This window comes from Mustela nivalis (assembly GCF_964662115.1).
Source record: "Mustela nivalis genome assembly, chromosome: 7".
NCBI lineage: Eukaryota > Metazoa > Chordata > Mammalia > Carnivora > Mustelidae > Mustela > Mustela nivalis.
Genome location: NC_139026.1, coordinates 93,847,503 through 93,863,058, shown reverse-complemented (window position 1 = coordinate 93,863,058; position 15,556 = coordinate 93,847,503). Strand labels below are relative to the sequence as shown.

Genomic DNA, 15,556 nt, shown 5'->3' with positions numbered 1-15,556 from the left:
AAAAAATGTAACCGATTCCATGGAAAGACAATGGTAAGAAGTGAGTAAGTGCTCATGGACACTCTTGTCTGTCCATAAGAAATAAGAAAAGTTAATTCTATCTTGGACTTACCAACTGTGTAGAGCTCTTTACCTCAACCTATGTATCAGGCTAAGCTGGAGATCAAAAAGCCAAAGTCAAATCCACTTACCCGGTATTGAGTTAGATTCATAACTACTGTTGTCAATAACTACTGTTACTAATACCTTGGAGTCAAGGGGCTCATTAACTATAGGAACCAGGCTTGGGCACAATTTTTACATTCTCTGACACCTACAAGAGTCAATTTCTTGGATTTGGGTGAGGGAGAGAGAACCTGTTGTGAAAGAGACAATAGACAGATAGAGACAGTATGTAGATTTGCTGCTAAAGGAAAACTAAAGCCTAAGGAACTCACATATCATTTCCAAGATATTCTCTGGAGTCCACTTCTCACACTGTTCTAGATTCTGAATTTGTCGTTTTCATGTCAGTAGAAAAGACCATTTTGGTATCAGTTGGAAGAGTCTGAACATAAATACGAAATCTATTAGGATAGCTTAATTTACTTTTATAGACCATTCTTTTCCCTCTCAAATATTCTTGTCAGAAACAGAGAAATCTTCAGTTAACCTATATTTTTAGAACATAAAGTAAATTTCATCTTTTCTTTTACACTGAAACTATTTTTTTTCTCAAAAAATTAATACAAAATGGATACAACCTCATTCAAATGGCAAAGATAAATCTGACAGCAGATTTTTGTCTTAAATTTATATTTAATTTTTCAACATGTTTTAATCACATTTTATTGGTAAATTCATGGAGGCATTTTAATAATGCTTTTAATTTTTAAACATGTTTTCTTGAGACCCCTTGGTGGCTTAGCTGGTTAAGCGCTGCCTTCAGCTCAGGTCATGATCCCAGGGTCCTGGGATTGATCTTGCCTAGGCTCTTTGCTCAGCAGGAAGCCTGCTTTTGCCTCTGCCTCCTACTCCCCTTGCTTGTGCTCTCTCTCTTTCTGACAAATACATAAAATCTCTAAGACTGTTTTCTTGGTGATACAGAAGAAATTTGAGAAATATTAATTGATGCGTATTTTTATTTGACATAAAATATGTTATATATTTGTATGTGGTTTTTAGTAGCTTCTTACAGTATAGCAACCTGTATCTTTTCTATGAACATATAAGCAGCTTTGCTTTGATGTGAGAAACAATGTAGATTATTGACATCTGAAATTTAGTTACACAGGAAGAGATTGACTGTTTCCTATTTAGAAAACCAGCCAAGACTTGGTTTTTAGGCTAATAAGGAAAAGAGGCATTGATGATGTATATATGCTGGTCTGAAAGAATGAATTAAGGTGTTTAGAGAATTTAGGTAGAAAAAGACAGAATTCTTCATTCAACTTTGTTTTCAGGGATTTACTTTCTGCATGACCACATTCACTTATTTGAAGAGAACAACATTCTCTGGACCATGTTTTTGAAGGCTTGCTTTACCTGCTGATTTCTTAGTGTATATATGAAAGGATTCAAGAGAGGAGCCACTGAGGTATTAAGCACAGCTACTCCTTTATTTAAAGTCACCCTTTCCCTTGCAGAAGGCTTAATGTACATGAAGATACAGCTACCATAAGAGAGGGAGACCACTATCATGTGGGAGGAACAAGTGGAAAAGGCTTTTTTCCTTTGACTCGTGGAAGGAATTTTCAGAATTGTCCGGATGATGTATGTGTAAGAGAGAATAACTAGTGTTAAGGTGACCATAAGTGTTACCACCGCTAAAAAAAATGCCATGAGTTCTAGAAAGTGAGTATTTGTGCAAGAAAGCTGTAGAATTGGAGAGGAGTCACAGATAAAATGATTGATTATATTGGAGTCACAGAAATCCAACTTCAGCAGCAGCATTACTGGTGGAAAGATGACCAAGAATCCTGCAAGCCATGAGCTAAAGACAAGAAGGAAGCACACTCTGCTGCTCATGATGGTCATGTAATGTAGAGGTTTGCAGATTGCCACGTAGCGGTCATAGGACATGGCAGCCAGAAGGTAAAACTCTGTCACCCCCAAGAAAATAAAGAAAAATAGCTGAGTCACACAACCATTGTAGGTAATGGTTCTGTCCCGCGTCATGATAGTGACAAGGAATCTGGGAATGCAGACAGATGTGAATGATATTTCTAGGAATGAGAAATTTCGAAGGAAGAAATACATTGGAATCTGCAGGTGAGGATCTGTAAGGGTGAGGGTGATAATGATCAGGTTCCCAGTCACGCTGAGCATGTAGGTAACAAGAAGAAATATGAAAAGTACAACCTGCCACTGTGGGTCATCTGTCAACCCGAGAAGAATAAACTCTGTCACTGTTGTGTGATTTCTCATTATTTTCCTTCTTTATGATGGTATTCTTTGTTTCAGCTGAAAAATAGATGAAAAAATAAGAAAGTTATGACATCAGAAAAGAAACACACACACACACACACACACACAGGAATACAGACATGCTTAAAAAAAAAAATCATTGTTGTCTTATGTTTTTAGAGAGAAATTATTTTGTGGTATGTAGAAACAAAATACTTATTAAAACTGACTGACATATTATTATGTAATGTATCAATTAATTATTCCTATATTTCTTTCATTGTATTCTCATATATCTCATTATAAATTCTTGTCTTCTGAATGTTTTGATATATTCCTGAAAACAAAACAAAAAAAGAGACCTCTGAGACAAAAATCTAAAACTCAGAGCTTACTCCCAACATATTGCAAAATTTTGAAGGTTTTTTTTGTTGCTTTCTTTTTCATATATTTTTAACATTTCTATTTTGAATACATATTTCTGTTTTCTTTTCCCATTCAACTTTTCGCAATCTACAGAGACCATTTGCCCATCTGGTACTGTGCATCTGATAACAGTATATAGACGTAGTAAACATTAAAGATAAGCTTTTGGGAGGCAAAGATTATTTCCTATTACTCTTTTTTTTTTTTTTTTTTACTTTTAGCTTTAGCACAACTCTTGATGCTTTACAGGATTTGTTTAATGTTTTTCCTGTTTAAAATTATTATTTTCTATAAAAGCTTTAGAAGTGCCATCATCTAAAATTATTTTAAGAAAGTTTTAACTTTCCAGACAGCCTGCTACATCTGTAATGTCTCAGTTGTTCTCTGTATCTTTCAGAGCCTTCAAAAGGAATAATATTTACTCACAATTAGCCAATTAACTTAATATATTAATGAACTTATTAAATTCTTTACCTACAAAATTCCTGGGAGGAAATTATTTCTATTTTCCATCATCGTCCTCTTTTGGTCATAAGATATGCATTTTTGGGGGTTCTGTCCCATTATGATGGATGATAACCTTCAGTCTATAAAATTCATATTGTGCAAAACTAAAACATAAAGTAGATCTGCTCAGTGTTAAGACATACAGAATAAATTACTTTGACTCAAATAAAAATGATTACAAGTTATTCTAATATTGATTATATTAAAAATAATTATTGAAAGATACTTAGATAAGAACACAAAACCATCATGTAGTCCTAATGGTCACAAAATATTTATGTTATAATGAACATAAATGGTTGCATAAAACTCTTAAATTATAACAGTTTTAAAAATGTCTTCATTTATATATTTCATATAAATTGTGTGGCTTAAATTTATTCACATATACCATTGTGCATAATTGAGAGTACTTGTATGAAGCATAAATTTACCCTATTAAGGCAAAGTTATTTCTAAAACTACTAAAGACATACTTACTTATTGGTATATATGACTGGTTTAGACAATGTCATTTCTAATGGCTTCTTTAGTTTGTTTAAACACAAGTGCTTTGAGATTTTTTTTCAAAATTCTTTGCAATTGGTTTCTTCTATGTCAACTTATATTTGTAACCAGATCCTCAAAACACTGATAGTAAAGAATAATTCCAGGAACTCCTCTAAAACTTTTCATAAAGGGTATACATCAACCCAAATTTCTCTAAGGATCTGACGTCCCAAGATGTCCTATGTGTTGCTACTTTAAGGGTTTAACTTGATATTTGAAATAAATTATAGTTGAAATGAAGGCGAATATAATATCTTCCTGTTTGGTGGGCAAGATGACATGATTTTAATAATGTCATTAGGCTAGCCATATTATCTGCTCCATTCACAATGGACTCAGGGGGATTAGTTGAAAGAATAAACAAAAGGTACCATGGAGATTGGTGTTCTCAAGACACCAGCATTAAACTATAGTCCAAATTAGTACACAATTTAGAATAGAATATTTTGGTGACAGTGGCCTAAATTCAGAACAGAAAAATATCAAACAAGATTTAAATTTTTATAATAATCCATAACTTTATAAGGAGAAGAAACTTAATGGAGTAAGAGATAAGCAATTTTTCAATGGCAATAGATTTAGGTTGTGAATAGTGGGTTTTTCTCCAATCTTAGGGAAATATTAAGAATTCACTGTGATGATTTAGACGGGGGTTGAGGTCTCTATCACTCTACACCATAAGAGATGTCAGGCTTGCCTTTAAGGTTTTATATCTTTTCATTGAATGATAACTTAGAAAGCCTGACCATGATTAAATCATTCCATTTACTCATTCAATTATTATTTTTAGATGATTATTATGTCTTGGGCTCAAGCTTAGGTTCTGAGCACACAAATGCTAGAGATATCTGTGTGCATAATTTTCACTTCTTGCAGCAAAGTGTGAGAATTCTATATTATTTTAGAAATGTCAGATTCCTTTTCTCGTGTCCAATACAAGCAATATTTCCCTCATCCCATGCATCATTTTATTTCTAAAGCCATCTATACTATCCCATTTACATTCATCATTTGAGGCCTATATTTAGTTGCTATTTAATCCTGGAATTCCATAAAGCATATAAATAATTTACATTCAGTGAAAATTGGGATTATTTGATGATCTTAAAATGCCAGGCACTTCCTGAAGAAAGATTTTAAGATATTGCTGCGTGTTTTTGAGACATGAAGTTGTTCAAGGTATATGACTAAGGAATACAGAGTGTGCATTGAAGGAGACTGTAAAAGCAGAGCAGATATTTTAAACTCAAAATATTTAATCTATTCATGATAAAAATCAAGAACTTGAATGTGTCATAAATATGCTCATGTTTCATTACAAACATTGTCACAATAATATTTATATGATGTTTATTTGTGGGCCAAAATATTTTTTAAAGATTTTATTTATTTATTTGTCAGAAAGAGCACAAGCAGGGGGAGCAGCAGAGGGAGAAGGAGAAGCAGGCTCCCTGCTGAGCAAGGTGCTCCGTGTGAGACACCATCCCAGGACCTGGGATCATGACCTGAGCTGAAAGCAGACAAGCAAACAACTCGACTGAGCCACCCAGGTGTCTATGTGGGCCAAAAATATTTAAAATTATACATTATGGGGAAACTCTTATTACTGCCAGAGATATGGAAAATTGCTTTAATGTGTATGACCTCATTTTCATTTGATTATGTAGGGGTGGAAAGACAACTTTCCCTCTACTCTTTTAGATTTTTGGCTGAGACCATGTTGTAACAAAAGACAGATTAATAGGAGAAAAATGAAGTTTAATAGCACAAATACCTCCTGTACACAGGGCAGAGACCCAGGAAAACTGAGTAACATGCCAAAATGGCCCAAGGCCACCACCTTAAATAATATCTTCCCCTAAAGCTAAAGGAAGATGTTGTGGGGTGGAAAGAGAGGCAGTTACAGGAAGTAATCAGGGGAAAGAACAGTGAAGGAGGGTATAGTTGTTATGCAGATTTGAGTAGCCACCTTCTCCTTTGATAAGAGTCTCTAGAGATTTGATTATCCTCCACTTTGCTGTACAGAGAGGGAGACAACCTTAAAAATGGAGCTTCCTCATATAAAAGTGTCTTTTTTTAATGATATAGGAAATGTTTATATTCATCAAGATAATATATTAAACATATGGTATTTAATATGAAATGTCTATGAAAAGTGAACAACAATCTGTAGATAGGAGAAAGAACAGAAGAAAAATACATTAGAAATTTGGCAACTTTTTTTTGGGGGGGGTGGTGGACTGAGTAATTTTTTTCTCTTCCTTTAAATATTTTCTCTCTCTCTCTCTCTCTCTCTCTCTCTCTTTTTTTTACAGTAGCTAACTGAACATAAAAAAAAAAAAAAATTTGTCTTCCAAAGAAGTAACTTCTCAGTTTTCAGAGCTTTTCCTTTGTTATTTTTTAAGAGTAACCAGCTCAAAATAATCCTATGCCAAAAAGGCATATTTTGGAATGTTATTCTGCTCCCCTTCAGTTACCTCTGCAAAGATCCTATTTCCAAATAAGCTCATTTCTGTAGGTTCTAGGTAGAGATGAATTTTGAAGCATACTATGCAACACAGTACAGTACCCAAACAGATATTTCTTTTTTTTTTTAAGCTTTTAATTATTTATTTCAGAGATAGAGTGAGAGTTCAAACAGGAGGAGAGGCAGAGAGAGAGAAGGAGAGAAGCAGTCTCCCCACTGAGCAGGAAGCAAGGGAAAGGCTCAATCCCATGACCATGAGATCATGACCTGAGCTGAAGGCAGAGGCTTAACCTAACTGAGCCACCCAGGTGCTCCCAAACAAATACTTCTAAAAACAATTTTAAACAAAAACATATTTCCAGTGAGCATAGTAACTTATTTACTTTCAAACATTTTAGTAGAATCTGCTTTTATATCAATATCTTCAATAATAGATTGTAGGACAATATATAAAGATTGACAGAATATAAGTAATAAATCTTTTAAATTAAGAATAACCATATAAATAATGACATAACAATCTTTTACGCATTAAAGACAAATCCATCAAAGACTGAAGATTGTGTTAAGTCTATGGTATGCCATATCATTTTACTGATGATAAGACTTGTTTGTATTTTAGCTTTAGTTTACTTTTTTTAAAAAAATTTTATTTCTTTTCAGCATGACAGTATTCATTGTTTTTGCACCACACCCAGTGCTCCATGCAATCCATGCCCTCCCTGATACCTACCACCTGGTTCCCCCAACCTCCCACCCCCTGCCCCTTAGAAACCCTCAGGTTCTTTTTCAGAGTCCATAGTCTCTCATGGTTTACCTCTCCTTCCAATTTCCCTCAACTCCCTTCTCCTCTCCATCTCCCCTTGTCCTCCATGCTATTTCTTATGCTCCACAAATAAGTGAAACCATATGATAATTGACTCTCTCTGCATGACTTATTTCACTCAGCATCATCTCTTCCAGTCCCGTCCATGTTGCTACAAAAGTTGGGTATTCGTCCTTTCTGATGGAGGCATAATACTCCATAGTGTATATGGACCACATCTTCCTTATCCATTCATCCATTGAAGGGCATCTTGGTTCTTTCCACAGTTTGGCGACCATGGCCATTACTGCTATAAACATTGGGGGTACAGATGGCGCTTCTTTTCACTACATCTGTATCTTTGGGGTAAATACCCAGGAGTGCAATTTCAGGGTCATAGGGAAGTTCTATTTTTAATTTCTTGAGGAATCCCCACACTGTTCTCCAAAGTGGCTGCACCAACCTGCTTTCCCACCAACAGTGTAAAAAAGTTCCCCTTTCTCCACATCCTCTCCAACACATGCTGTTTCCTGTCTTGCTAATTTTGGCCATTCTAAGTGGTGTAAGGTGGTATCTCAATGTGGTTTTAATTTAGTTTACTTTTAAATTTACACCTGACACCATATTTTTTACCCCAGTGATAGACATGGTACTATTCAGCAATTAGTTATCCAGTATGCACAATTAAACAAAAATATGAATGTCTAGTATTTTCCTTCATTTTATAAAGTTGAAAATGAAATTAAAAAATGAATAAATGAAAATTAATGAGTATATATAAAATTATAAATAAGCAAAAGACAGGTAAAAAAAATGGTCAGATCTATAGATGGCATATTAATAAACTCCTTTCTGCTTGTGAGATTTACCTTGTTCATTGTATCTTCTGTTGTAAACAAAGCAATGCTTCTTAGCATGTCCTAAGAGCTTCTCCCCAAGTCAGAAAAAAAGATGTCTTAAATAATATTTTCTTAATTTTATCATTATGTAGTGTATATATATACATTTTTTTTTTCAGTCAGCACCTTGCTTGGCTATTGGTATAGTGACCTAAACCTCATTTCTGAGAAACCAAAATGTCTTACCTACATGAATGCTTCCTGTATCTCTCATGTACATTCCATTTTAATTTACCCCTTAAATGGTGATGCTAGTAAGACCCCTGCAGATACTTGGCACCTAGACATTTTCCACAAACCCCAGTTACTGGGTTAATACTCATAATTGTCATGAATGACCAGAATTTATCATCATAGCTATTTTGTGTTTGTCATTTCTAGATGATATAGTACCTAGTAATATGTATACATATCACTGCCTCACTTCTTTTACTCTCAAATGAGTTCATTTTCAGAACCAATTTTCTTTAGGTCATTGTGACTTGGGATAAAATATTTAGTACCCTACAGATGGTATTTCAGGAAGAAGACTTGTGGGAAACAGAAGCAATATTCAGAAAAAGTTTTTCTTCCAGTGAGTACAAATTGGAGTCCCCTCAATGAAGAAAGGGGTGTAAACTTATCAATTTTTTGTCAGGTAGCTGGTTGTTCCCTCTAGCATATGAGCTATATCAAAAGCTCAGCATGATCCTGGGTACTGGCAGGTTTGACATCCAGGTAACTTTTACATAAATTTAATCATCGCCTTCATGGCCATATTTTTCATTAACTTAGTAATGAAGTATCCAAATAAAAGATTCAGGAAAAGTGAATGGCTTTCGTAAAATGGGTCATCTTATCCTCTTATTATAAATCTCCTTTTCAGATGAGTTTTTGTTGAAAAGTCACATGGCTCACAAACACCTAAATATTCTGGTTCCATTATGAGAGTCTCATTCAAGTACCAATTTCCTAACTCTCTTTGTTTCGATATTCCAATATTTCTTCTAAGCCTCTTGCTACCCAATATATCATCAACTAATGTTAATGAAACAGTACAAAATCTTAACATCTGACTATCTGTAAGCTTCTGGAAATGAGTCTACTGGAAAAACATCCTATCCTATGATTTAGGGCCTTCCTGAGTGAGATTCATTGACTCAATATATTATTTATTGCATTTATATTATATGATGCAGAATTGTCTGTCAACCAGTTTCAGGTTTTTCTTCCTCTGGTAACTAGCCACTATAAATTGACAATGAAATTCATTGTATGTATGTTGTGAATCTGCAGGGTCTTTCTTAAGTTGTAACAGAACACTTTCTGCTGCACACAAGATGCTCTTTTTCTGGAAATTGATTCAGATTTGCATTGGATGAAAGTTCGTGATTAACCATGGTAATTCAGGTCAGGCTTTCACAAAAAATTATGTTTATTGTGGTTGCTGCTATTGTTATTGAATAAGAGTTTCCTCAGTGGGTTGGCCATTTATTTCTCTCTTAGACTTTCATGAAGAATCTCCTATAGCAAGGTCGATTTTGTCAATTATCATTTTTATTACCAATCTAGACATCCTTGGGTATTGGATAATACCTTGCTTACATCATTTGAAGATTTAAAGGAGACATTAGTGGGGATGCTCAATTGCTCCTTCACTAAAAGTACCTCCCACTTTAGTCATTACCCCTTCTTCCATTTTTCCTGTTTTTTTTTTTTTTTAAGATTTTATTTATTTTAGAGAGGAAGAGAGAGAACATGAGCAGGGGAAGGACAGATGGAGAGGAAGAGAATTCTCAAGCAGACTCCCTGCTGAGTGTGGAACATGACAGGATGCTTGATCTCATGGCCCTGATCATGACCACAGCTGAAATCAAGATTCAAATGCTCAACAGACTGAGCACCTATGTGCTCCTTTACTCAGTTTTTAATTTTTTAATTGTTTAGATTTTGTTTATTTATTTGAGAGAGAGAAAGTGAGAGTGAGAGAAAGCATGAGATGGAAGAAGTTCAGAGGGAGAAGCAGACTCACAATGGAGCTGGAATCCAATGTGGGACTCGATCCCAGGACTCCAGGATCAAACCTGAGTAGAAGGCAGTTGCCCAGCCAACTGAACCACCTAGGTGCCCTCCTCAGTTTTTTAAAAAAGAAAGTCATTGTATTTGTTTCAATTCTTGGTGTCTTAGGGAATAGAGTTTGGAGGTAATTGAATAGCTTAAACATGCTGAATGCTTTCCAAACTATATCAGCAGTCTACTGATTATAACTATATTAAGGAATTTATAATATTTCAATATAATTTAACTCGAATTATCAGCTCAGTGATCTCTTGAGAATCCACTAAAACTTCTTCTTTTTTCTTTTTAAAGATTTTATTTCTTTATTTGACAGAGATCACAAATTGGCAGAGACAGAAGTGGGGGTGGGGAGAAGCAAGGTGCGCACTGAGCAGAGAGCCTGATACAGGGCTCAATCCCAGGACCCTGGGATCATGAATGAGCCGAAGGCAGAGGCTTTCACCCACTGAGCCACCCAGGTACCCCTCCACTGGAACTTCTATCTATTCAAGATGGCTTAGCAAACCCAGAATTTTTTTTCTTTTCTTAATTTTTTAAATTTTTTTATTTTTTATAAACATATATTTTTATCCCCAGGGGTACAGGTCTGTGAATTGCCAGGTTTACACACTTCACACACTCACCAAGCACATGCCCTCCCCAATGTCCATAACCCGACCCCTTCTCCCAACTCCCATCCCCCCAGCAATCCTCAGTTTGTTTTGTGAGATTAAGAGTCACTTATGGTTTGTCTCCCTCCCAATCCCATCTTGTTTCATTTATTCTTCTCCTACATACTTAAGCCCCCATGTTGCTTCACCACTTCCTCATATCAGGGAGATCATATGATAGTTGTCTTTCTCCGCTTGACTTATTTCGCTAAGCATGATACGCTCTAGTTCCATCCACGTTGTCGCAAATGGCAAGACTTCATTTTTTTGATGGCTGCATAGTATTCTATTGTGTATATATACTACCTCTTCTTGATCCATTCATCTGTTGATGGACATCTAGGTTCTTTCCATAGTTTGGCTATTGCGGACATTGCTGCTATAAACATTCGAGTACACATGCCCCTTTGGATCACTACGTTTGTATCTTTAGGGTAAATACCCAATAGTGCAATTGCTGGGTCATAGGACAGTTCTATTTTCAACATTTTGAGGAACCTCCATGCTGTTTTCCAGAGTGGCTGCACCAGCTTGCATTCCCACCAACAGTGTAGGAGGGTTCCCCTTTCTCCACATCCTCGCCAGCATCTGTCATTTCCTGACTTGTTGATTTTAGCCATTCTGACTGGTGTGAGGTGATATCTCATTGTGGTTTTGATTTGTATTTCCCTGATGCCAAGTGATATGGAGCACTTTTTCATGTGTCTGTTGGCCATCTGGATGTCTTCTTTGCAGAAATGTCTGTTCATGTCCTCTGCCCATTTCTTGATTGGATTATTTGTTCTTTGGGTGTTGAGTTTGCTAAGTTCTTTATAGATTTTGGACACTAGTCCTTTATCTGATAGGTCGTTTGCAAATATCTTCTCCCATTCTGTCAGTTGTCTTTTGATTTTGTTAACTGTTTCCTTTGCTGTGCAAAAGCTTTTGATCTTGATGAAATCCCAATAGTTCATTTTTTCCCTTGCTTCCCTTGCCTTTGGCGTTGTTCCTAGGAAGATGTTGCTGTGGTTGAGGTCGAAGAAGTTGCTGCCTGTGTTCTCCTCAAGGATTTTGATGGATCCCTTTCTCACATTGAGGTCCTTCATCCATTTTGAGTCTATTTTTGTGTGTGGTTTAAGGAAATGGTCCAATTTCATTTTTCTGCATGTGTCTGTCCAATTTTCCCAGCACCATTTATTGAAGAGGCTGTCTTTTTTCCATTGGACATTCTTTCCTGCTTTGTCGAAGATTAGTTGACTGTAGATTTGAGGGTCTATTTCTGGGCTCTCTATTCTGTTCCATTGATCTATGTATCTGTTTTTGTGCCAGTACCATGCTGTCTTGATGATGACAGCTTTGTAATAGAGCTTGAAGTCCGGAATTGTGATGCCACCAACGTTGGCTTTCTTTTTCAATATCCCTTTGGCTATTCGAGGTCTTTTCTGGTTCCATATAAATTTTAGCATTATTTGTTCCATTTCTTTGAAAAAGATGGATAGTACTTTGATAGGAATTGCATTAAATGTGTAGATTGCTTTAGGTAGCATAGACATTTTCACAATATTTATTCTTCCAATCCAGGAGCATGGAACATTTTTCCATTTCTTTGTGTCTTCCTCAATTTCTTTCATGAGTACTTTATAATTTTCTGAATATAGATTCTGTGCCTCTTTGGTTAGGTTTATTCCTAGGTATCTTATGGTTTGGGGTGCAATTGTAAATGGGATTGACTCCTTAATTTCTCTTTCTTCTGTCTTGCTGTTGGTGTCGAGAAATGCAACTGATTTCTGTGCATTGATTTTATATCCTGACACTTTACTGAATTCCTGTACCAGTTCTAGCCGTTTTGGAGTGGTGTCTTTTGGGTTTTCCACATATAGTATCATATCATCTACGAAGAGTGATAATTTGACTTCTTCTTTGCCGATTTGGATGCCTTTAATTTCCTTTTGTTGTGTGATTGCTGAGGCTAGGACCTCTAGTACTATGTTGAATCGCAGTGGTGATAATGGACATCCCTGCCGTGTTCCTGACCTTAGCGGAAAAGCTTTCAGTTTTTCTCCATTGAGAATGATATTTGCGGTGGGTTTTTCATAGATGGCTTTGATGATATTGAGGTATGTGCCCTCTATCCCTACACTTTGAAGAGTTTTGATCAGGAAGGGATGCTGTACTTTGTCAAATGCTTTTTCAGCATCTATTGAGAGTATCATATGGTGCTTGTTCTTACTTTTATTGATGTGTTGTATCACATTGACTGATTTGCGGATGTTGAACCAACCTTGCAGCCCTGGAATAAGTCCCATTTGGTCGTGGTCAATAATCCTTTTAATGTACTGTTGAATCCTATAGGGTAGTATTTTGTTGAGTATTTTCGCATCTGTGTTCATCAAGGATATTGGTCTATAGCTCTCTTTTTTGATGGGATCCTTGTTTGGTTTTGGGATCAAGGTGATGCTGGCCTCATAAAATGAGTTTGGAAGTTTTCCTTCCATTTCTATGTTTCAGGAGAAGAGGAATTCGTTCTTCTTTAAATGTTTGGTAGAATTCCCCCGGGAAGCCGTCTGGCCATGGGCTTTTGTTTGTTTGGAGATTTTTAATGACTGTTTCAATCTCCTTACTGGTTATGGGTCTGTTCAGGCTTTCTATTTCTTCCTGGTTCAGTTGTGGTAGTTTATATGTTTCTAGGAATGCATCCATTTCTTCCAGATTGTCAAATTTGTTGGCATAGAGTTGCTCATAGTATGTTCTTATAATAGTTTGTATTTCTTTGGTGTTAGTTGTGATCTCTCCTCTTTCATTCATGATTTTATTTATTTGGGTCTTCTCTTTTCTTTTTGATAAGTCGCGCCAGGGGTTTATCAATTTTATTAATTCTTTCAAAGAACCAGCTCCTAGTTTTGTTGATTTGTTCTATTGTTTTTTTGGTTTCTACTTCATTGATTTCTGCTCTGATCTTTATGATTTCTCTCTCCTGCTGGGCTTAGGGTTTCTTTCTTGTTCTTTCTCCAGCTCCTTTAGGTGTAGGGTTAGGTTGTGTACCTGAGACCTTTCTTGTTTCTTGAGAAAGGCTCGTACCGCTATATATTTTCCTCTCAGGACTGCCTTTGTTGTGTCCCACAGATTTTGAACCGTTGTATTTTCATTATCATTTGTTTCCATGATTTTTTTCAATTCTTCTTTAATTTCCCGGTTGACCCATTCATTCTTTAGAAGGGTACTGTTTAGTCTCCATGTATTTGGGTTCTTTCCAAACTTCCTTTTGTGGTTGAGTTCTAGCTTCAGAGCATTGTGGTCTGAAAATATGCAGGGAATGATCCCAATCTTCTGATACCGGTTGAGTCCTAATTTAGGACTGAGGATGTGATCTATTCTGGAGAATGTGCCATGTGCACTAGAGAAGAATGTGTATTCTGTTGCTTTGGGATCAAATGTTCTGAATATATCTGTGATGTCCATCTGGTCCAGTGTGTCATTTAAGGCCTTTATTTCCTTGCTGATTTTTTGCTAGGATGATCTGTTCATTTCAGTTAGGGGAGTGTTAAAGTCCCCTACTATTATCATATAATTGTTGATGTGTTTCTTTGATTTTGTTATTAATTGGTTTATATAGTTGGCTGCTCCCACGTTGGGGGCATAGATATATAAAATTGTTAAATCTTCTTGTTGGACAGACCCTTTGAATATAATATAGTGTCCTTCCTCATCTCTTATTATAGCCTTTGGCTTAAAATCTAATTGATCTGATATAAGGATTGCCACTCCTGCTTTCTTCTGATGTCCATTAGCATGGTAAATTATTTTCCATTTCCTCACTTTAAATCTGGAGGTGTCTTCGGGCTTAAAATGAGTTTCTTGGAGGCAACATATAGATGGGTTTTGTTTTTTTATCCATTCTGATACCCTGTGTCTTTTGACAGGAGCATTTAGCCCATTAACATTCAGCTTAACAATTGAGAGATATGAATGTAGTGCCATTGTATTGCCTGTAAGGTGACTATTACTGTATATGGTCTCTGTTCCTTACTGATCTACCACTTGTAGGCTCTCTGTTTGCTTAGAGGACCCCTTTCAATATTTCCTGTAGAGCTGGTTTGGTGTTTGAAAATTCTTTCAGTTTTTGTTTGTCCTGGAAGCTTTTAATCTCTCCTTCTATTTTCAATGATAGCCTAGCTGGATATAGTATTCTTGGCTGCATGTTTTTCTCGTTTAGTGCTCTGAAAATATCATGCTAGCTCTTTCTGGCCTGCCAGGTCTCTGTGGATAAGTCAGCTGCCAATCTAATATTTTTACCATTGTATGTTACAGACTTCTTTTCCCGGGCTGCTCTCAGAATTTCTCTTTGTCACTGAGACTTGTAAATTTTACTATTAGGTGATGGGGTGTGGGCCTATTCTTGTTGATTTTGAGGGGCGTTTTCTGAAACTTCTGAATTTTGATGCTTGTTCCCTTTGCCATTTTGGGGAAATTCTCCCCAATAATTCTCTCCAGTATACCTTCTGCTCCCCTCTCTCTTTCTTCTTCTTCTGGAATCCCAATTATTCTAATGTTGTTTTGTCTTATGGTGTCACTTATCTCTCGAATTCTCCCATCATGGTCCAGTAGCTGTTTGTCCCTCTTTTGCTCAGCTTCTTTATTCTCTGTCATTTGGTCTTCTATATCACTAATTCTTTCTTCTGCCTCATTTATCCTAGCAGTGAGAACCTCCATTTTTGATTGCACCTCATTAATACCTTTTTTTATTTCAACTTGGTTAGATTTTAGTTCTTTTATTTCTCCAGAAAGGGCTTTTATATCTCTCGAGAGGGTTTCTCTAATATCTTCCATATCT

At 36.1% G+C, this 15,556-nt stretch overlaps 1 protein-coding gene across 1 annotated transcript; it reads right to left on the bottom strand.

The window, feature by feature from the left end:
• Positions 1 to 1,467: 1,467 nt before the first annotated feature.
• LOC309869862 (olfactory receptor 6C75) lies at positions 1,468 to 2,406 on the bottom strand (the record flags this gene model as incomplete). The annotated part of the gene is made up of 1 exon (XM_082741636.1): positions 1,468 to 2,406. The coding sequence occupies one exon, from the start codon at positions 2,404 to 2,406 to the stop codon at positions 1,468 to 1,470; it is 939 nt and encodes a 312-aa protein (XP_082597762.1).
• Positions 2,407 to 15,556: the final 13,150 nt, after the last annotated feature.